This window comes from Coccinella septempunctata, chromosome 9, assembly GCF_907165205.1.
Source record: "Coccinella septempunctata chromosome 9, icCocSept1.1, whole genome shotgun sequence".
Classification (NCBI taxonomy): Eukaryota; Metazoa; Arthropoda; class Insecta; order Coleoptera; family Coccinellidae; genus Coccinella; species Coccinella septempunctata.
This window is the reverse complement of record NC_058197.1, coordinates 11,540,441-11,563,933: the sequence shown is the minus strand read 5'-3', so window position 1 is coordinate 11,563,933 and position 23,493 is coordinate 11,540,441. Positions and strand designations below refer to the sequence as shown.

General features: G+C 36.5%; 5 protein-coding genes across 5 annotated transcripts; all 5 read right to left on the bottom strand.

The window, feature by feature from the left end:
- Window positions 1-65: 65 nt before the first annotated feature.
- LOC123320434 lies at window positions 66-1,628 on the bottom strand. Its single transcript, XM_044907752.1, has 3 exons — window positions 1,470-1,628; window positions 952-1,028; window positions 66-328 (listed from the first exon to the last, which is right to left on the bottom strand). The coding sequence occupies exons 1-3, from the start codon at window positions 1,611-1,613 to the stop codon at window positions 127-129; spliced, it is 423 nt and encodes a 140-aa protein (XP_044763687.1). The 5' UTR covers window positions 1,614-1,628; the 3' UTR covers window positions 66-126.
- A 402-nt stretch (window positions 1,629-2,030) lies between these two features.
- On the bottom strand, window positions 2,031-5,452 carry LOC123320616 (titin-like). The gene is made up of 2 exons (XM_044907978.1): window positions 5,286-5,452; window positions 2,031-4,344 (listed from the first exon to the last, which is right to left on the bottom strand). The coding sequence occupies exons 1-2, from the start codon at window positions 5,337-5,339 to the stop codon at window positions 2,173-2,175; spliced, it is 2,226 nt and encodes a 741-aa protein (XP_044763913.1). The 5' UTR covers window positions 5,340-5,452; the 3' UTR covers window positions 2,031-2,172.
- Window positions 5,453-8,559: 3,107 nt separating this feature from the next.
- LOC123320511 lies at window positions 8,560-14,995 on the bottom strand. The gene is made up of 5 exons (XM_044907852.1): window positions 14,823-14,995; window positions 13,032-13,190; window positions 12,580-12,721; window positions 11,887-12,193; window positions 8,560-8,622 (listed from the first exon to the last, which is right to left on the bottom strand). Exons 1-5 carry the CDS (start codon window positions 14,892-14,894, stop codon window positions 8,616-8,618), a joined length of 687 nt encoding a protein of 228 aa, XP_044763787.1. The 5' UTR covers window positions 14,895-14,995; the 3' UTR covers window positions 8,560-8,615.
- Window positions 14,996-18,223: 3,228 nt separating this feature from the next.
- On the bottom strand, window positions 18,224-20,131 carry LOC123320637. The gene is made up of 4 exons (XM_044908009.1): window positions 19,976-20,131; window positions 19,338-19,904; window positions 19,045-19,246; window positions 18,224-18,986 (listed from the first exon to the last, which is right to left on the bottom strand). The coding sequence occupies exons 1-4, from the start codon at window positions 20,024-20,026 to the stop codon at window positions 18,700-18,702; spliced, it is 1,107 nt and encodes a 368-aa protein (XP_044763944.1). The 5' UTR covers window positions 20,027-20,131; the 3' UTR covers window positions 18,224-18,699.
- A 1,067-nt stretch (window positions 20,132-21,198) lies between these two features.
- LOC123320831 lies at window positions 21,199-22,825 on the bottom strand. The gene is made up of 3 exons (XM_044908273.1): window positions 22,764-22,825; window positions 22,557-22,694; window positions 21,199-21,433 (listed from the first exon to the last, which is right to left on the bottom strand). Exons 1-3 carry the CDS (start codon window positions 22,818-22,820, stop codon window positions 21,311-21,313), a joined length of 318 nt encoding a protein of 105 aa, XP_044764208.1. The 5' UTR covers window positions 22,821-22,825; the 3' UTR covers window positions 21,199-21,310.
- Between the last annotated feature and the right edge of the window lie 668 nt (window positions 22,826-23,493).

The window sequence follows — 23,493 nt, the reverse complement described above, 5'->3', positions numbered from 1 at the left end:
TTTCCGATTCATTGTATATGAATTAGATAAGGATCCAACTACAGACATGAATAGAAATAACTACATAATCAAGAAAACCTTTATCAAAATATAAATAAACATATCTCAAGAATAATTTCACAACTTCTAGTCATATTCTCTAATGGGTAAGTGATTGTATCTCAATTTCCTCGCCACTTCAGTCTTTAGCTCTTGAGTTTCCTTCATTCCATTCTGAGCTCTGACCAATCTGTTTTTGGTTCTCTGTTGGGCTGTATTCAAAATCTTCGTCAAGAACTTAAACATAGGGTCGTCGCTCTCTTCTAAGAAGGCCATTCTTGCAGATTTTCTGTGCAACAAAAAATTTATTATTTAATTTTGCCGAATCAACAATTTTATCTGATTTTTTTATGTAATAATATAATCTACAAGGAAAATTTAGGAACAAACAGGGGGGATGAATGTCGAAGGTCCAGAATGGAGTATATCTTGGACTTCACCGGAAAAGGAATTACCTACCAGTGTGTTTTATCGTTGAGTATTGAGAGGGTTGAATACACAAGGGGATTTTGTGACTCATTCAATGAAGAAATTTTGAATATCAGCTATCAGCATGTATTTTTCACGAGCTTTCCAAATAGTTAAGCTACATCTGAAAAACTTTGGAATATAACCGTTTTTCAAAAGAAAAATGATTCTGCTAAATCGACTTTTTTTGGGGTTTTTGTTCATGAAATTGTTCGTTTTATAGAGACGTTTTTTTCTTCTCAATTGTTAGTAATTGGTGCTCAAACACCCTGTAAATTCCTTATATCGGGAAATGAATTTAACCGTTTTGAACTTGAACTATACCTACATTAGATCGCATGAGGTTTTTATATTGGTTTGGTATGGCTTATGGCAAATATATAGTTCATTGAAAACATGCATTGTATGTACTTATTGTGAATGAGTTTACGTATAATACCTTACCTTTTATGTGGTATATTTTTATTGAGAAATAGTTCATCTTCATCATCTTTGTCCAAATCGATAGGTGTTCCAAAAACCTGGAAAAAAATTGGAGAGGTACATAAAGTTGAGTTACTTTTTACTTTTGATTTGAATCTTTTTGTATAAAACTCTCGTAGAATTAACGATCCCACTCTTTTTTGGTGTTATTTCAAAAGTTATTTAATTGTCAGATTATTTCATGGTTTTCAACACTAACAATTTTATCTTGAACAGTATGGTTGGTGAGTGTTGACCACTTGATCATTATATTGAACTTGAAGAAGAAATTAAATGTGTATAATTATCGAAAGAAAAATATACATGGATGAAAACTGAGTGGCTATCATGGTGCTGGTGGAGAATTGCAGTTTTGTTGGTGATGACTGATGGATGTTATACTTTTATATTATCCAAATAATAAAATAGGAAATTGATCAAGTTCCTTCAAAAACATCTACTTTTCGAAAGGATCAGAAGAAAGAATATCTGTTACTTACCTGAAGTAAACATAACAAAAAACATAATAATACTACAAAATCAGTCAAACTTTTGTGACCAAGACTAGACATGGTCTCTGCGAATACTCTGAAGAAACAAAACCCATCATAACTATTATCGTCTAACGTAACACGACCCAGCATTATTTACAAAATATTCTTGAATTCAATGTCAAAGTACTCAAATATTATTGAATTAAACGTAAACTCTACAGTTCAGAATGAGTAAGCGTCTTCATTATTTGGTTTTAGTCCGATGTTTAGGATAAAACGAGTCGTATGGCATGAACTTCTACTACACAGTCACACAATTTTCCTTTAGAAATAGATCGTAGCATTCGTAGCACTTCTCAGCCTTTGAAATATGTATTGTAACAATTCAAATAGTGCAAGAAATGTTTCAGTTGCATTTTTTCCTTCCTTTTTTACCCCATCCGGAATATATCTTTATTTGTCAACGGAAAGTTGAAAATGATTGAATACCATTTATTGGCACTTCATCTATAGAACATTCATCAAGTAAACTTTTGAGTTGAAAAATATTGTGAGAAAAAGAGGAACTGTATTTTTAGTTTTATTGAAAAATATACAAAAATAGATTTTGAGATTTTATAATTTGAATCTAAACTACAGCTTTCTACTCTAGCACTACACCCAAAAAATTACTTTATATTAACTATTCTTTTTTTGATTGATATATTTCTTAAGCTGCACCAAGCTGGTTCAGTTCACCCCTATATTTGGCACAATAGGGACACCTCGTGGGTAATCTTGGTGGGTTCCACATCTCTTGCCCGATTTGTCTTGAAGCCATACAATGGGGGCAGAAACTCCTGTGTGCTTCTGGTGAAGAATAGGCTCTAGATACATCATGGTAGTTGAGGCAATGGGGACATCTCACCACAGTTGGTAATCTAATCAAATTTGCACAGTATGGACAAACACCTGGTCTAGAATGTGCCGAAGGGGTGGGGGCAAAATCTGCCAACAAATACCCGAACAAATCCAACAGTTTTGATCTTTCCATCATCCGAGGAGGTTCCTGCCTAGGTTCTGCATAAGTTACTGGAATAACCTCATGCTGTGGATGAGGATAAACTGGATTCTGTGGGACCAATGTGGGTTGGACGAAGCTAGGGATATCCTGGGTTATTTGGGGTGGCACCACTGTTATTTCTGTGGGTTTCCTGTAAATAATCTTCTTGGTGGGGTCTTCATAGTATCCAGATGCTGAAGATACTTGGTATCCACTCACAATAGTCTGTGGGGTACCGTCAGGGGATGATGCAGACTGAGAGGCAGATGACGATGACATTGAATAACCACTTGAAGATTCTTGAACATCAGAAAACACTTGCGGCATCACAGGAGCAATTTTGAATATGTTCAAATTATCGATATCAACATCCTTCCTTCTGGATTGTCCACGATCAGCACAAGCAGCACAGAAGGTAGGTTCCCTCCTTAAAGATTCAACAATGATGGCTGAAGGATGTTCAGGTATGTTTTTATCGACGTTATTGATTATAGGATAGCTAACCAATAGTTTTGGTTCGTCGTGTGTTTTTAAGTTGATGAAAGGAACTAAGGATTTCTTTAATAGATCGACCAGCTCAAAGTCTTTGGTGTTAGTACAGCTTTCGATAGTTGGTGGTGAGTTCTTACTCAAACTAATGTTGACGTTTCCTGCACCCACTATTTCAACATTTTCGATGTTGTTCGAAAGTTTCACAGGGTGGAGAACACGAGGATGATCCATGTTGTGGATGCGACTCTCTTCAGGTGGTGATTCTGGCTGTATAGGTTCAACAGCTGGCTCTGGAACAGGGTCCCTGAGGAGAATTTCTTGCTCGACCACAACATCTGGTTCCTTCTTATCTTCAACTGGGTTGTTGAGCGAATTGTCCACGTCCGGCACGGTCAAGATCTCATTCGGGGGTTGGTTTTGAGAAATGGCAGGGGCTAGTTCCACTATTTGGAAGTTTTGTTGGTCCGAGGTCTCTTCAGGGATGTTCTGAATCTGTTCAGGAGACACTTCGACAAGAACCGGTTCCTCAGCCGTCAAGTTTTGGGTGTTTGGTTGGATTTCTTCGATTTTCAGGTCTTGAACTTCTGGCGCCTTTGGTTCTTCGCCGATATCGATTTTTGGATCTTCGGTGGATGGCTCAATGTTGGTCGCATTTTCCTTGTTGTTCAGGGTTGAGTCAGCCAGTTTTTTCGTCTCCAATTCCTCAACGATAGCCGGTTGTTTAGCTACAGTATCGATGAGGATTTTTGGTATAACCGTCATTGTGTTTAAACCATTGGATGCTGAGCTCTTTGGTTGGATCGAAGCAATGGGAATTTGTTGTATAACTGAGTTGTCCAAGACGATTGGATCGTTTATCAAAATTTTTGGTTTGCGGACAGGTTGTTTTGGAGGTATTTCGTATGGACTCACGATCGGAACTCTTGGAGGGATTGCTGGGTATTGAGGAACGTATCTTGAGGGATCAACCACGTAGTATTGAGGAGCGTACTGTGGAAACCTCGGAGTTGGGTAGTAAAAACTCCAAGGGTATCCCATTGGAGGAACTGGTGGTGCATAGTAAGGATGTACGAAAGGGGGTTGATAGTAGTTGTTGTGATTCGGACCAGCCAAAGTTATCTTTGTGTTAACGTTGTTGTTGTTCTTTTTGACGGCGTTCTTGTAGTCTCCAAGCCTGAGCAGTACGCGTGCGTTGGAAAATGTGTTTGGAATTGTCGGTTCAGCTGGCTTAGCTTTAGGATCTTCGTTCAAGAAGCTCGATCTTTCCATAAGTTCGAATTCGTCATAGTTGCTTCTTCTTGGCGTCTTGAAGATGGCCCTCAGGTTGCATTTTGTGTCGGCTTGGGCCTGAAAGCAGAGAAATCATTATGTCATTTCAAGCCACGCTATCAATATAGAACTTCAATCTCTTGAAGGTCACGTTAAAATGTTTTTTCGTGTTTTGGGGACATTTTTGGCGATTATAACTCTGAAAAAGACATTCTTCATCGATTCCGAGCCGATGTTTGGAAATGCCAAGGTTTCTTCGGGTCTAAGCTTGCATGCCAGGCCAAATAATTTGTTTGTTAAGGAAGGCAGAGTGAACAGTTGTTGGGTTATTAACTGGTGAATATTTGATGAAGGTATGAAAGGCAACTATGCTGAATATTGTCTGTTTTTGGTTACTTATCTCTGGCTCCGTTTTGAAACCCTTATTCCCTTTTTTTTTGGAATTGATGAAAGAAGAGCCTAGTTCATACCATCTATATAAACATTTTTATTTACAATATACTGACTGACTGAAAAGGTTTATCAGAATATTGAAACATTTCCCATAAAAAGACCAGTTATGGCAAAAGGTGAATTGATGTTTTGAGCGTAGAAAGAAAAAACAGAGTGTCCAGTCCCAGTGAAGGAAGAAACCGAAAGGAAAACATCTGGCGGAATTTTCCGAAAAGTGTCTTTTCTGGAATTTTAACACTTCGAGATCTAAGAAGTATCTTGATCATAGCGAGAAGTATAAACACTTTCTCATTTGCTTTCCTACAGGTTACAGCCAAAACCAACCCCAATAGCACCTATTGAGATAAGGTCAGCTGAAACTGAAGACTACAGATTCTGTTGGTAAAGGAAGAAACTGCAGATAAAGTGACAGAATTCCTCGCCAACAAGTATGATAAAATGCAGAGCACCCACTGTTTTCAAAATGCCTCATTGTACATGTTTAGAATTTATATAGAAAGACTATTCCAAAATATGAATTTCATCCAATTTCAGAATTATCCAATTATCTTGTCGAATATACTCACAGTGCACACAAATAACAACCCCAGCAGGGAAAATATGAAGCACTTCGTCATCATGACTGACGATGTCGACTCAACTGCTCTGGTTTATAAAAGTTTCTTTCGACTGGCTGCAAATTGAAAAAAATATCGGTGGTAGCTCTGATTGAACTGAATTGTCACGTTGTTGGATTTGTTGTTGAAGGATCCTTCAGAAGTTCGTGTTCTCATATAATGTAATGCGCGGCATTGAACCTTTGAACTTGAATTTAGAGTTCAGGTAAGAGTATTGTTTGTTTTGAAAACAACTGACCTCATTTGGAGTGTCTGGCGATCAAATTTTTTGTGTCGGTATTCCAGGTGATGAGGTGATTGGACAAGGAACTTAAAAGAGATTAGGTTACCCAAATACTGAGTCAATTTCATTGTATTCGATCTGTCGAGTTTGAGTTAGGCTCTATATTATTTTTTTCATAATTTGTGGTTATCGATACCATTGTGTTCACTTTGCGTTACCTCCTCCACAAGGATTGTATATAGACTATAATAGCCTCCATAGTTACAAAAATAGTAGGTTACTGAAAGGTTTCATTCAAAATATTTCTCGAATCATATGGAAAAAACAGTCTACCCTAAAAATTTCAAATTCCTCTCTGCTTCTAAAAGTCGATTAAGTGTTTTTGGGTAAACTTATAGATATATTATATACATACTATGGGCATTGATATTATTCGCAGGAATTGCTAGTAATATATTTGTTTATGTCAGGATCAGAAATGATTAGTTTTTCAAATATGAGTATAGCTACAGTGTGGTTTTCGATTTTGTATCTGTGATCATTTTTCGATGTTTGAATAAATATTCCTCTCAATTTTTCAAAGACCAACTCTTCTATTTTTAGATAAATATTGAAATTTTATCGAGCTCGGTGCAACTCATCGGTCTTGATGATTCTTTATAACTGACCCCACCTTTTTGGGAATTTTTCGAAGGTCAACTTTCGACACGCTTATATCCCAGAAAAATCATCGTTAATCTAACTGTAATATTTATTCCGAAAGAGAGGTCCTTCTAGCAATAAATCTCGAAATTTTATTGAGCTCGGCGCAACCGTTCGGTTTTCGAATTTCTAATGAGCCCATATTTTTGAGAGTTTCCATGGACAATTTTCGATACGCGTTTCTCCCTGAAAAATCATCGTAGATCTACGAGGATATTTTGAAAAATTCTTAGCCTACTATAGAACCAAATAAAATTTCAATGTCAAAATATTTTATTACTCAACATATTCTCCTCTTGATTGGATACATTTATTACAGCAACGTCCCTAGACCTTTCAAAGAAAATGTTTCTTCTTGTTCTGAAAACCATCAGACCTCCACAGCTTTTATTACCTCCTCGTTGGAAGAAAATTTACGACCTTTTAAATTTTTTCTCAGTTTGAGAAAAGAGATGATAGTCGGATGGAGCCAAATCTGGTGAATAAGGGGGGTGTTCTAGTAATGCAAACCCTAAATCACCAATTCTTGCATGGCAACATGAGATTTGTGTGCAGGGGCGTTGTCCTGCAAAAACAAAACACCTTTGGATATCTTTCCGCATCTTTTCTCTTTAATTTTTTACCGTCGAGTGGTCGGTAATGTCGAATAGTAATCTCCGGTTATTGTTCTACCTTTATCCAAAAAATCAATCATGATCCCATGGCGATCCCCAAAAACCGAAGCAAGAACTTTTCCAGTAGATTTTTGGACACGAAAATTCTTAGGTCTTGGAGAACCAGAGTTTTGCCATTCCATCGATCGTTGCTTTGTTTCTGGATAGTAGAAAAGTACCCAAGTCTCATCCATAGTAACAATTCGGTTTAAGAAGTCTACATCGTTTTCAAATCGAGCACAGATCGAACCTTTTAACCCTTTTAAATACTGGTACTTGATAATGGCTCGATACTCAAATTTTTCGATTTTCACAATTTCGCTGGACATCTCCTTTCTTTCAATTTATTGCGTAACTGTATTTTACTTTTTTGACCCCAAACTTCACACTAACACTTCTAATGAGTTATTGTTCGTTGCTATGGTAACGCAATATTTTTTTTATGCATATAAAAGGTCTAGGCTAAATAGATATCAATACATCCTCGTATATGTGATGAATATTCTGAAACAGCAACTCTTTTTGTAATAAATCTCGTAATTCTATCCTATCTCCAATTGCATTGCAGGTGCCAGGAGCGATGTTGGGATGGGGGCATAATTTGATATTTGGAGAAAAGAACGTTACCATAGGCTTTTGGGTTCTCGCCCACAATTGTGAACCCATGGTTTGCTTTATGGGAAGATGATTAATCCGTTTACCACATTCTCCATAGACACTAGAGGCACTTCGAAAAGAGGTGTTGGTTGTCTGGGATGAGATACCTTAAATAGAATGTTGTAGTAATAAGGCTATTTCCATCATTTTAGCTCATGCTGTCCAACGTTTCGCCAAGCAATCATCAGCAGCCTCAGGGATCCTCTTGTTTCAAGCGAAGACGGTTCTCTTCTCAGTACTTAACAGTTCACTCGAAAAAAAATTCTGTATCACAAAAAACCTGGTATAGAATACTGTTACCTTATGTAGAACATTAACGGGAATTATTTCTGAGAAAGAAGTGAAAGAACACGTTGACCCTCTGTGTGGAAGTTGCAGCGATTTTCGAAATAATTATTCGGAATCACCAATAATAGTTAATTTTCTAAAGTATGCAAACATATATATAGTATTTATTCATTTCATGCTTTTAATTCTTCAGTTATGGAAGTTTCGGAAAAATTAAGAGTTTGTCTGTAATTTAGTCTATATCTTGCACTGAATTCATTTTAATACTTAAATTGATAGAAACCTTTCACCAGACATGGAGAAGATAATCTGAATACAAAATTTGTCGGTTCCAATGTCTGACAATCTCACAATTTTCTCACCCTGTGGTGACACTTCTTTTAGTTTTTTCATTACGATCAAAACACCTTCTCTGAGTTGATCTCAATTACGAAAGTAGTGAAGTTTTAAAACTAAAAATCGAAAATACATAGTTTAGTTACCTAAGTCTAACATTAAAATTTGTTTTGGGTTCACTTTTGTACGTAGTTTTTTTCTTTTATTCAATAAGTTTGTCAACAATAAAGGAAATGAATTAAATATTGGAGGTTTTTAGTATCTAGTAGTTAATAATATTCATATAGTAATTGAAAATTCAACAGAAAATGGAATTAAAAAGAAATAAAATAGGTTTGTGTTTCATATCCTTTATTTTTTCTCGAACTACAATATAATCCATGCACTTTGGTTTCAATGTTTGCCATTGATATTCGCTCCTTAGATCCTAAAACAAACAAAAAAATTATTAGTACATAAGAAAAACTCATATAAATTTTGTACGAACGAAAATCAATGGTAAACAAATTACGAATTGATTGATGTCAACAAAAAATGAAAAACATACCCTCCTTTCATAAAAAATATATTCATCAAGAATAAACAATATAACAAAAATTTCATAAATGAAATAAATTAGGTACTAATAATAATGAAATAGCGGTTCATAACTTCGAAAAATTTTTTTTTCCAAGAATGACGATTGATTATTACCAAGTAATTTAGTACATCATTATCATCTCGAAATTTCTTCGAGAAATTGATGTACAATTGTACTTGAATAATCCGAGAGGTTCATTTCCAACAATTAACAAAAATAAATGCCATAGATTCATTCGTTTATTTATTCTTGGATGATTTCCTGGCAGCTAAGGCGATCTTTGCATTTTGTCTTATTTTTTCTAATATCTCTGCCAAATTAGGCCTCTGTATTTGTCGTTTTCCATTTTTGAATGAATTTTTAGCGCCCACAATATTATTATCACTAACTTTCGACAACAATTTCCTACATGCTTCTTCTGAAGCTTCTGTTTGATGCAGAAGATCAAAAAGTATTTTCAGTTCCTTCCTAATCTTCATGTTGTCCTCAAGTTTAACATTCATCTCCTCAATAGCTTCCTGTTGCAATTTTTCAATATTACGCATTTCCCAAATTTGTTTAGCAACTTCATTCGTAATGTAAGAGTCATCTTTCTGCAGTAGTAATCTGAGACTCTCCAAAAATTTTATTTCTTTATGGAGAGACTCATGTTTTTCCTTTTTCAACGAACGGACAAAGTCATCTTCACTCTGTGAAGATTCAAAGGAGATAGATGATAGAAAGTCGACGAATTTAATTTCTTTTTCAGTATCGGATATAGTGCCAATTTTCATGCGATTATCGAAGTGATCGACAATTTTCTGGATGAGGCACTGCAGTTTTTGGAGCCTTACCAGCAATTTTATCAACTTTTTCACGATGAAAGTATCGCCCGTTTTCAAATATTCCGCGATCTTTTTCGTGGCTTCGTCTTTTTCGTTTTGCATTTCTCTGATGTTCCTCAGTATTTTTATTTTACATTGTATATCGTTCGTTTTTTCGTTTATCATTACTTTCTTCCAATATTCCGCTATCGATTTCCGCATCTTCTCCAATTTGGATAAATTGTCGTATAGTTGAGCGTACTTAGAACAATCGAGATTCACTAGATCTTGTATGTAATTCGAAATTTGGTTTACTTTTTCTTTTATCGTTTGCGTTGGCATCTCATCGCAGTTCATTGATTTCAAAATTTCGCCCTCTTTCAATTTCTGTTTGGCTTGAGCGATTATTTCGTCTATTTTGCCATTTATCTCTTCGTGTTTTGTTTCTTCTTCTTTTCCTTCTTCCTTTTTTTCTGAAATCATTGATTCGTGTGTTTTGTGTTTCGATTTTTGGAGGACAGGAGACTTATTTTTGTTTTTACCGAAGAATAAGGGTCGCTTGTTTCCGTTTATTTCTATGAAAGGTTTTCCGTTATTATCAAGTATCAGTTTTGGTGATAGTTTTCTGACTACGAATTTCTTTTCTCCATTTTTCTTTGTGCTTTCAGCTTCACCAACTGTTTCCTCTGATCCATCTTCCTTCTTTTCTTCATCCTCTTCATCCTGTTCATCATCGAAATAACCACCCAGTTTTTCTTCCAGAAATTCTTGAACTTCTTTTTCATCCACTACTTTTAGTATATATCTCTTATCTCTCCTCAATGGTGCATCAGCTGTTGGTGGAACATCTTGGCTCACGCTTCTTCTTTGTCTACTAGGAAAAAACAGAGAATCACGCCGTCTGGGAATTTGATTGTTGAAGTCTCCCATGAGGTTACTTGCAAAATCAAGCACACCAGTCTGCAGATTTCTGCTGAAATCCTTCAAATAATTTCTGGATGACTGTAAAATTTTCGGGAAACTGTAGAGCATGGGTTGAAAATTTTTCCTGATGTCGTGGAAATGATGGAGTAGTTTAAGTGGTGTTCTGAGGAGGACCACAAAGGGATGATCGTGTAAAGGGTGCCCAGCTCCAAGTATCTCTTCACCAGACTCCATGTCGGAGTAGTCATCATGTTTTCTACGTTTCCTCTTCTTCTTATTTTTTATTCCAACAATGTTTTCTCCGGAATTTTCGTAGTAGTTATCCAGTAGCTCATCTTCTATTTCGAAGAAGGGCAGTTGGAACTGGTTCGTATCCAAGAGAACTGCTCGTCTCTTTCTGCTCTTTTGCATATGATCTTCGTCGATCTTGTTACCATTTGGTGAGGTTTGTGGGATTGTCGTTGGTGATCTCTTACTCCTTTCGTATATTTTGTTGAATTTTTCCATCTTGGCCAGAAGAATATCTCTGATATCTTCGTTAGAATATCCGTGCTTGTGGAAGTGCTTCTTCAATTCATCGAGAGACGAATGGTGCTGTTTTACAAATTGAGTATATTCTCTTGGTGTTCTCTGTTTTTCCCCGAAAGCTTTGAAGAGTTCTTTCAAAAAGTCATTGGTTCTACCCAAGAAGTCATCAGCCTCGTGAACCATTTTATTATGGTCTAGGTTATATTTGCTTCCAAGTCTGGGGTGTAATTCCCAATTACTTGAAGTTATCGAGTCCTCATCTTCAGAAAGATGACGATTCAACTTCTTCGATGTCTTAGGTTTAAGGAGATGACGATTACTCTCATCTTGTACGAAATTATTGCCTGATTTCATCCAAGGTTGGGAGGAAAGATACAGTGGCATTATGCCATCCTGGTGACCACCTTTCAAGTGAGGTTTCGAATGAACCATAGACTTTCGTGCCAATGTATCTTTTTGTTTGATTGTGGAATGGGGATTCAGCAAACTTGAAGGATGTTTCAAATTCATGCTGGTTGTGGGAGAAATGTAATGTCTACCTTTTTGGAGGTTTAATTTATGTTTCGATCTAGCTAGATGAGCTTGAATCCTATGTTTGTTAGCGACAGCTCTCGCCCTAGCTACAGCAGGATTTGCATTATGTTGAATGGTGTTCATAGCGTGAACAATTGGACCTCTCAAGAGGTTCGGTACGAACTTAAACATAAAATTCATCGGTAGATCGATTATATTATCCCTTTTAATCCTACTCGATATGTCTCTTTTTCGCCTGAATTTCCTACAGTTGAAACCGAGGTCGTTGCCGATAGAGGGTTGAATATAACGGTTGAAATTTCCGATGATATTTTGTGCATACCTTCGGCAGAGGGGTGGGAGAAGAGGTTCAATTATTGGGCCTTTGTAGTTGTCAGCGTCCTCGTCAGATCGAGAAAGAGCAACTCGGTCTCTGTTGCAAGAGTCGCATTCGCATGAGTTGCAGTTGCAGTTGCATGAGTCGCGTTCATAGTTGTTGGAGTTGAACGAGTTACGGTCGTAGGAGTCACAACCATCGCGACGACAAGAGTTGCATCCGCAATCGTGATGGTGGTAAAGGTGAACGGGGATGGGTGCTGGTTTTGGGATACCAGGATTGCAGTTGGCTGATCCACAGAGTCTTCCGGCGACTGAAAAAGAAGACGTTGAATTCAGTTGGGTTTTGAATGAGTCAGGAAGAAAAAATTATAAAGGAACCTATCAGATTTGAGATCCTCATGAGGAAAATGATTATTAATAACTATGGCTTTGAAGATGGAAACATGTGTTTCTCAGATAAAAGTCATGGGTTTGTCAATCTTCGTAAAAGAAGTGATGCTTGAAAAACGCCATATTTTGTTTTACTGAAGATTTATCTGCAAAAACAATTTTATGGAAGTTAGATTTGTGATCTATATAAAAACTTGTATCTGAATTATAGGGAATTTTTCTCATTTAATCAGTCAGTTTCCTTCTGTGTTTGGGAAGATCTCAAATAGGATTTTTAGATTAGATTTTTTCTACAGAATGGACTTACATGGTGCATCCATGACCACACGTTCTACTCCTGTTCTCAAGTTTCTCAATGGAACATGAACAGGTGGTGGTACAACAGCAGCCTGTAGACCGTATTCATATACTGATCCTGTGTATGGGGTAGCATAGGGTAAGTACTGCATCTGAAATAGGGATCATTCATTAAATATTGTAGCAAACAACTAGTGAGATGCTCTGTATAGATGAAAGGATTCGATTTTAACCAACAATCATTCACAATTTTCATATTTATTATTCGTACTGAAATATCTTCCAATCATCCTGATCTACTGGAGATGAGACTGTAGACGAAATTAAGATATCGTAAAATGTGATGCTCAAGGTGCAGACAAACTTGGGTAATTTTACACCGATTAATAATGGAGGTTCTTGAGGCAACACCAAGTGAATATATGGCTTAAAGTTGTTGTCAGACAACACTTTGGTACATACCTGGTAGTCATATTCCTTAGGAACAAATACTGGTGGTGGTGGGGGAACTGCTGCTTGAAGTTTGTATGGCGCTATGCTTGGAAGGTTTAGGTTATTGTTTCTGTAAATAACCTTGCAAGGGCTGTATCTCGGGGAGACCACTTGGAGTTGTGGATTACACTGAAAAAAGGATACTTCATGAATACTGTTCTATTAGATCACCAATGGCAAAAGAATGTGAAGTTTAATTTCTTAAATGAAAAAGGACTGATGCATCTTCAGAAGATTCTTCGATAAAAAATCCATTTATGTTTCATCATCACTATACTAAGATGTACTTAGTTACTTGAAACTACTTTTGATAAATAAGTGTTATTCATTGATGCCTATTCTCTCAGAACACACAAGAGAGGTGACCAGAAAACCAGGATCGAAAAGCATTCACTGTGATGTTTGGTGGAAAAAAAGATTGGAAAGAGAACCAACTTTCTAAATCTATCAAAGAGATACCATTAAATGGTACATAGATGGTTTTAAGACGAAGGCAGGGACTCGAGTATTCGAGGCTTGCATCAAATGCATTACCTTTAGGCTGAAATATTCGAAACTGAAAGTAGTGTGGAAATGAATAAGCTAGAAAGAAACCAACTGAAATGTGAAATAATATTCTACTCTGAAAGTCAAACTGCGATCAAGCTCTCATGTCATCATATTTTGAGATGGTATGAGAATGCCTAAGGAAACTCAATAAAATAGGCAAGAATAATAACAAGATCTATGCAATATGGGTTCCCGGTAACTCAAGAGCCAATGGAAATGAAGAGGATAATAACACACTTGACAAGAAAGGAATATGAACTCCGTTCATTGGAACTTTTCTGTGGAAATGTACCTGTAAGGACGAATCTCAGGGGAAGACAAAAACCAAAAGACAATCACTACTTTGGAAAGTCAACACTGCGATAGGTATCTAAGAAGTATCAGGTTACTCGCAAGAATATGCTACAACTCCCTATTTGATTCCTTACACAGGAAGCAGCTAGTGAGAATGGATCCAGCAAAAACTGACGAGTGCAGATTCTGTTGGAGGACGACGAAATTTCGGACCTTCTGTGAGGGAATGCCTTGCCAACGCAAAATATGCATTGGATAAAAACTGTTAGAAGCTAGAAAGTAACCTCCTTGAAGGATCATTAGAACACTGGAACTAGAGGGCGAGCTGCAGACCACGTAGTGCTCTGGGGACACAATAGATCTTAAGATACTGGATGTAACTCCCTTAAAATCTACAAACACTTCAACATTACTCATTTGTAATATTGTTTCCACAGATTCGCTTATTTTTCGTTGTTGTTCGAACCATTTTTTCTAACAAACACTATACAGGCAATGCCTTCTAAGGACATTTCCTCTACTTCTGAATCCATTATTCTTTTTCCCTTCACATATGTCAGTAACAAGGCATTTATTTCAGAGTATTTTGGAATACTACAGTAAGAATTTTTTGTGATTCTATGTTCATTAAATCTACGAGAAATATTTGTTATTTTTCGCGGAAATAAGGTAATGAAAATGCTGTCATTTCATGTGTAAGTGAGTGTGTTTGTAAAATAGTGGCTTAATTTTGGATTTTGAAGTATGATGTTGAAAAACCAGAGTAAATGTAGAGATAACTACCCCAGAAACTCATGAATAACCATCTCAAACATGGTCTATAATAATCATTTAGAAGATTGTACACCCATGAGGGGAAATGTTTCATTATGGAAAAAACTGCATATCCATCGATCGAAAAAAAAATAACATACTCACTTTTAAACAGCCGCAATCTGCTGAAACACATGCCAGTAAGGCCAAAACGCACAATCCTGTGGCAACCTTCATGTCGAGCAGCTACTATCAAATTAGCGCACTCAAATGGTTGTAGTTTCGGTTTTGGATCAATTATATAGTTTTTTTCTCAGAAGCCAAGTGGAGTGGAGTTCAAACAGACGAATTTTCACGGTTTTGGTTCATTGCGAATTCTAGGACGTGATGTTGTCCTTATATGCATGATGTCGAAGAAAAATTGTAGACATTCGCGGTTCAAATACCTTTGCGCGGTCGATTTATAGGTGAAGGTCATTGTTTTTGATCGAAATATTGACATGGGTATTTCGCTGAATGGATTTGGTATGTACACCGAATAGTTCATCAGAATTCGAGGAGGAAAATGTTCAAGCTTACCAAAAAATGGCCCAATTGTCTGTCATTTTCGAATTTTGAGCCAAAAATGGTTCCAAACGGTTAAGTGGAACACATTGATTAAGAATTCGTGCAGAAGATCATATCTCTGGTTGTCCTTCTGGCTGGACGTAAACAAACCAAACCAAGGGACAAACCAAAGGAAATGACCTAGAGCTCCTTAGCCTTCTGATAACGAGGAACCTTTTGACCAAAATTCTAGATAATTGAAGAATTTTTCTAGCCATCAGTTTCAAGTCAAGCATTCTTACATTCGTTCAAAATCAACGGTATTTCATTTATTCATTCTGATATTACCTGTTGTAAAAGATATAAGGGCATAACTAAAAACTCAGTTATTTCAATTATAATCTGACATCGTTTTGTCGACTGATCGTCAGTTATATCTCATGTCTTAGCAGACCATTGATTATAAACCACTGAGTTAGTTAGACCATTCTGAAGACAAAAACAAAATTTAAATTTATTTCTGTATTGAAAATCTTCTCCTGGATTTGGTCATCCCAAACGCTCAGTAGTTTTGAAAGAACGTATAGATAGAATAAGACGAACAGCACTAAGAGCTATAATATCAAGGGGCCTTGGCGTTTCCGTCAAATTATCATAATAGGGAATACTCCTTCTGACGAAAATGATGTATTTTTTATGAAATTTCTTTGAAACATCACATTTTGAAATAACCATTTTAACCGTTTCCCAAAAAAAAATTATTTTAAGCACTTAAAAATGAAAAATAAAAATGGGTATTTAAAGTTTGAAGCGTTTTGTGAGAATTGCACAAGCTGGCAACATCGACTGAAATATGCCTTGATAATAAAGGAAAACAAATGCATTATCCTGATGAGATAGACAAAGATCGCTGTCTATGAAGTCTGCGACAAACGAGGAAGGTCTTAAAATTTTATGGGATTTTTATGGCCGGATGCTGTTGAAGCTCGCCAGTAAGTACGCGCCTATAGCTATTACTTTATAAAGAAGCTGATCGGACATGGTTCTTTTCATTGTCTTGTATGAGCTGTTGCCAAATCGTAAACTCCGCACAAAGCGATTTAAATTTTGAAACCCCATATTTGAAGGATGATTTTGAATAGTTTCCGCGGTGAATTGGAAAAAATCATGAATGAAACTCATAATTATTCAATTTAAACTTGCATATGCAGTGATAACCCAAATTGAGGACAATTCCCCATTGTTAGATTTCTCGTCTTCCGCTGCAACTCTAGTAGTAAAATCTGTATCTCTAGCCCAAGAAGATATATCTTCAGAAAATGTTCTATAGGTATGATTTGCTGAATTGGTAATACCTGAAAAACACTACGTACCTACTTTTATTTTACAACTCATCAAGAAAAGGAAGTAGGCTATTTCTATCAGTCTGTAATGTTTATATTTCAAGTTAATAGCGCAAGAAGGATCGAAAATAATTATCAAATGTCCATTTTCCTTATAATTCGAAAAAAAAAGAAAATATGGATGAGCGCAGTTGAAAGCATCATGTGTTTCTCAGAAAAATATAACTTCAGGGTTGAATTTGCTTTCCTCTTTATGTTGGAGTGAAGAGGTGCAGTTCAGGTATTTCTAATTTTGACCACTCTATACATATCCCAAGAACCTTAGTTTTATCAGTTTGCAATCTTACTTTTATAACGGATTCTTAATGCTTTGTCAATTTGATTCCTTGAATTTTAACAGATGTGATTTTGGGGAAAGCCTTTCATCTTTCTCGAATAGTCCACCAGATTCCTCGTTTATATTTTCGACATGATATCCTCTACGTCACGAACAGAACTTCTCCAAGATCAGTGAGGAGATGACTATAGTCCTCGATAATTTTTTAACGATAACTGATTTTCATTGAAATTGATTTGTAGCGAAAAATTCAAAGCTGATTTTTATCAAAGCAACCTACTGCTCCTTATTTTGTTCTATATGAACCCTGTCCACATCTTCAAGAACATACAATAATTTCACAAACCAAACAAACATTTTTAGTGAACAAACATATATTTCAAGACTTTGTTGTTGTATCATTAGGTGATATTTGAAATGACCCTAAACCGCTCGAAAATAAAGAGGTACCAATAAAACAAAGATTTTATTCTTTGCGTATATTCCTTTGTTAATATCCTAGATTGATACTTTCAATCGAGCATTATTTAATTATTTCCCATTCACTCAAAAATTAATAATCACAATATTTTCATCCATTCCTGATCTAGAGTTCTTTTTTCAGTAGGACCACAGAAATATATTCTGCTAACTGCAAAATTGATCTTTATTATTTATCCGAATATCCTTTGCAAAATTCAAATCGTACATGTAACAGATTCTGATGAACTTGCACACAAATTGGTGTTCAACAAGGCAGTACCAAAACCTAAACATCAAAATTCTGTCAAATTTACATGCTGCAACTGCTAATTGATTGATTTTCATGAAGTCTCGTTACAATTTGCAATTTATATCGCGACATTCGGCTACAATTAATCCTAAAATTACACACCAGATGGCGCTTGATTATGGTTATAACTTCAAAGCGCCCACTGGCATCTAATAGGGTCTATCAAACGGACATGGAGCTGAGACTTATGTATTGCTCCGACAAGACCAAATAAGACCGAAATCATAGTCAACATCTACTCTGCCTCTATGGACTGAATGGCAGCTTCAATTCAGATAGTAACATTGGTTAATATTCATATCAGCCGGTGGTATCTGACTGTATTGTCCTATACAGTTGACAATATCGATAGTTTCATTCAATACTCAAATTATTCAAGTGAAAATCTATAAATTCAGGTTGTATTGAGCAGAAATGATCTTCATCTGCCTATTTCAAGAGAGTTGGCGCAGATGCTGAAATTAATATGCGCATGGCTGATGCAGTTCTTATTAGCAGAAGAACAGAAACACTTCCTACCTCTACAACTAGGAAAGTGAGTAGGGGTGAATGAAGGTAAACAAAGTAATCGTTTATAGTTTCGTTTATTATTGAGAGAAAAAAGATCACAGATAAAACAGCAACCTAGTTCTAATATCGAAATATGGAAAATAAAAACCAGAAGGGTAATGAATTCGGAGTTTGAAAATCAGACTAGAATGGAAAGGGAAGTAAGGAGGCAAAAAGGAGTAGATAGCAAAAACAAAAAAGTAAAAAAAAGAAGAAAACTGGAAGTCTTTACGGTTCGTTAATCTGTTTTGATTTGATTGAAGGAAGAAAGAATAAATTAAAAATTCAACAAAGAAATATGAAAAAGTGCTAAGAATTCAAAAAATTACTAATAAAAAGAGCTTTGTACAAAAATGAATCAGCTTGATTTGAAGAAGAGTTATCGAACAAGAATACTGCAAAATTTTTCGTTTCGAGCTATTCGGATAATTTGGAATTTTTCAACTGGGGATTAAGAACCAGGTCACTAAATGCTCAGTTACTAAAATTCACTGATCAATCGAAGAGTTTGTGGATCAGGATGCCGGATTGGGATCTGGAAGAGCTAGATGAGGACACTTTCGAAGAGAAGCTGCCAAAACTGCCGAATTCACCTTTGTTGGTGTATCTGCATGGGCATTCTGGTGCGCATGGTTCTGGGGGACCTGGGGGGATCAGAACAGGTTCAAGTTTGGGGATTTGATCGATGATGACTTTTCCGGGAATGTATCCTGGGTCTTTGCAGGCAGGCACTGTGAGAGGTGTTGGTGGTACGTTGACATATGTGGCTGTTGGTTGTTGAACTGAAGCAAGAGTTGAAAATTAGTTTAGAACATTATCGAGTAATGATTTCTAAATTACCTTTAGCTAAACCGTAACCGACTTCACCCAGGGTTAGTTTACGAACTCCAGATTCACCAACGGTCTCTTCTTCTTGAAGGTCCATGAGTTGTTCAGCAGCTTCTTCATCCACAGATTTACCAAGAGTTGTCACTGGTTTGAGTTCGACCACAGCTCCATTGAGACTGTACAAGTTTTCTTCAGGGATGACGTTTCTTTGTCTCTGTAAAAATTGCAAAATCCAGTTTAGTCTCTAGGTTTGGTGGAGGAGTTGGTATCTTGAAGAATAAGGGATTCTTGAATTCGAAACTCACCTGTTGAACTGGGACTTCTTTGGGCATCTGCCTGAAACCGAAAGACAAGATATCTTCTTTCAAGTTCTGAGCCCTTTTGGCCAAGTTATAAGCGATGGATACTGAAACAGGGTCAGCTGGAGCTAACTGTTCACGGGTCTCTGGTAAAGGGACTGGGTATGGGGCAAAACCTCCTGGCACACCGGGAAGTCCTGGATTAACTGGTCCGTAAGATCCGAAATCACCGAAGCTGTTTCCACCGCATCCAAGATTCTCAACTACTTCCTCTTCGATTCTCTGGTTGCGCTGAGACTGGCATGAGTTGCATGTGTTGCACACCCTCCTTCTGCAAGTGTTGCATACTGGTTTTGGGATAACGGCAGGCTTGACTGTTGGTTTCCTGCAGAAGCAAGGACCACCAAGGGGGATGGTTGGGAGCGGAACTTTGATTGGGGGTCCGGGAACGGAAATGGTGGCTTGTGGGGGTTTTGGAAGGTCTTGAGGCCTGACAACTAAGGGTTGGCAGTTGTCTGAGCACACGTCAACACCAGAACCGATGCCGCATCCTCTGAAGCACGAAGCTTCGATCTGCAAAGATACATTAGATTAAATTCCGCCTTACTGATTTGTTTTTCAGGTTAATTTCGAGGATTATATACCTGGCTGGCGGCTGTCACAGCCAAGAATAAGACAACTATATTTTTGTACATTTTGCACTAAGTGCACTATAAACCAGTGGATTACAGTGACTAGGACTGAGTGTAATACATCGTGAAAATTCTTTTATACCTTTGAACGTATCGCGAATTGTTTGAATTCGATTTGAACGTTTCGTGTCCTCTCGAAGGTCACTGTTAGGTCTCAGTTTCAACGAGAAATCGTGTGAGGAAGACGAATTGCTTGGGTTCTTGTTATGTTCGTGGACTTATACTGAGGTTGACGACCTCAGGGTATTTCCCTCGAATGATTTACGTTCTTTTTCCGTTTTTCAGTAAACGTTCGATGATCATTCAGGAAGAACTTTATTTATTCGCATTTCTTCAGGTTTTTGTTCGTCCAAGAAGTAAGATATGGTAGTTTAACATTTTGAATGATCTTTATTCGTTCGAATTATTCGGGGTTTTCGTTGATTCAAGGAGTAAGATCTTATAGTTTTTCGTTTTGGTTTCTGAATATGTTCTGTTTCAACCCTGTCAAATGTCTCTGCTCTACAGGGTGGCAAAATTAGATGAGGTTGAATGGCATCCCTGTAACCATCAGATCTAGGAAAAAATGGATGGATGGATCTAGGGAAAGATGAATTGTGGCAGAAACCCTCTATTATATTTTGTTTTCAAGTTGTTTCCGGCTATTTGAGTTATTGCCTCTATTTCGTAAACTTTCAGTGATATCGAAAAACAAATTCAACATTCTGCAGCACTTTGTCATGTAGAATGCAGTGGGGTAGTCAAAAATTTTTTTTTAGTCCGCCACTTCATTGATAATATGATAATGAACTGTACACTTTTATGTTGTGTCAGATTATGAGAGACTTTGAAGATCACTTTCATTCCGGATAATTGAGAACATACTCGAAAGATGAGGAAATAACGAGAATTTCCATGACTACTTCGTATTTACCTATACCTACTAGTACTAGCACAACGGTCGTTATTTGTGGAGGTGTTTGGAAAGGGTGCGGTATAAGTATATATCGTTAATTCCAAAGGCTCTGCAAATAATAAAAATGAATTTGAACTCGTTAACTTTTGACCTGAAAAAAAAAATCGAAAATCGTTTTTGCGATCATTTCAAAATTGTCTCATCCTTTATTTTATACTGTCAGGTAGTATTTTTTAATATTGTAGTCTTCCTTAAGATGAAAAGAACATAAACAACATTTATATTCAAAATATTCTTATTATATTTGTAATTACATTTCTATTTACAATCATTCATGCTTTTGTTACTACATGAGTTGAGATCAAACAATATCATAGCACCCTTCCAACGCATCAAGCGCCCCATACTTCTCTCTCCATTTCTTCAAATTGGCCGAATAAATCCAGTAAACCGTCACTTATTTCTTCATCCAATTCCACAAGTTTCTCTTTTATTGATTCCACCGCGTCCAAAAACTGAAAAAAATTGAGTCAGAATTCATCATAAAAAAACTGCAAGTATTTGCATCGGAAAAATGTCAGGAAGACTATGAGCTGAAGATCTAATTGATATATTCTATAAAATTATTAACAACATGAATATCACCGTCCCAACTTTTGCAACGCTACAATCTGCAACTCTACTAAGCCACCATATAAAATTGCTAAGGAAGATTTTAATTGAGCTTTTATTTTTTACATACATGTTGTATGTAAATGGCTAGGGCTAAGGCTAAGGCCATGCATGACCTTAGGCACCTTCTCAAAATGAGTATAAACGAGAACTCTATCAAATCTCTTAAAGGCATATGAGAGCATACAGCATATGGCAGATGGCTGACATGCTAGCGACTGTTGCCGAGCTCCAACTGAATGCCTACCCAGAGACAAACTCTGTCTCTGGCCTATCTAAAAAAAAATTCCCTTCTCTGCATAGAGAGTAAGAGTAGGTGGAATTGAGAGCTCAACTATTGTAGAATACAAGTATCATAGATCTATCATGCGATGTGCGAACAAAGTAGGTATTCTGTTCGGTTCGAATGTCAAAGAAAACTTAATAAGAGGATCCGATGATTACGAATATATTAACTCACAGAAAGGTTAGAGAGTATTTACATGAGGAGTACACCTAGGAATTCAAGAAACCACTTGTAGACAAATAAATTCATCCATGCGTGGATGAAGCTTTTCAGGCGAACATTAGGAATGTACCCACGAAGTTCCTCAAACCTGATATTGGTCCAATATTTGAGTGGATGAAAAGCAAGTTCTCCGAAATAATAGCTAATCACACCCTGCTCTAGTAGAGGTAGTCTGATCAGATCCCTTCCCAAACCTCAAAAAGGGCAGAGGTTTGTTGATTCATTATGATGTTCTCAAGCATGCCGGGTATTGTATAAAGCATGTCATGCTTAGTCATGCTTAAGATTCAATATTTCAATTGAAAATAATAAAGTCATCTGAAGAAAGGAAGGTATATTTTATGTAGTTAACCTGAAGATGCTATACTGATAGCGAAATATGTGTAGTGTATAATTAACTTTTTATTCTATTGAAAATCAGGAAATTAAGTTTCTCAATTAAAAGAATTTATACTCACTGGAACCTTGTTCATATTGTGAATGAAATAGTTCCCATATTTTCCAATAAAGTTTCTTGTTCTAATCCTCAATGGAAAACCAGCAATTGTTCTTGTCTGTCGTCTTATTGTGAAGGCTTTCGAATCATCCAGAAATATCTACGAGAAAACTTGATCGTATCGATGGGTTACTGAACAACTGAAAAGTATGAGAATAGAAGTACTCACTGAAAAAATGAGGAATACACACAAAAACTGAGGAAATCCTTTGAAAGATTCTTCCATCTTGCTTATTTCAAGAGCGACTCTCTGATGAATAACATACGTGAAATATTGACCATAATTAATTCGGTAAATTGCTATTTTATTCTCGAGATAATTGAGGTATTTTATAAAGATATCTACAGGTTGGATATCGTAAATACACACACACTTTCTTGTGAAAATACCCATGATAACGTTCCAGAGTTACTCATTTAATGGCGATAAAAAACCAATTCTCATCGTAAGAATTGATTCAACTGAATATTTTTATAGGGTGATCTTGAAACATTGAACAAGCCTGTCTAAATGCATTGGTTCTGTGTGAATCTGTAATTTCTTGTTATTTTCTTCAGAAACTACTGCAGCCGTCTCTTAAAAATAATGTTTTTTAAGGGCAGTTTGATCCACTGCACACTGCAGACTAACGAGTCGTCAAGACCATGAAAATAGTCAGAAATCAATTTTAGTTAACCAAAAAAAAAGATATCCTATTGTAACTGCCAGGTGGTTTAAGAGTTATTGTTTTACATGTTAGCATATGAGCATTGATCATCTCAATCCTTGCTCTGCTTCTCAGCTTTTTGGTTTGGTAACCAAAGAGAAATCCGAGGAGAAGTAGAGTACAGCTGGACAAGGATCAGAGACTGACTTATCTGTGCACAAAAATAGATCCCTTCGTTCATGGAACTAATGT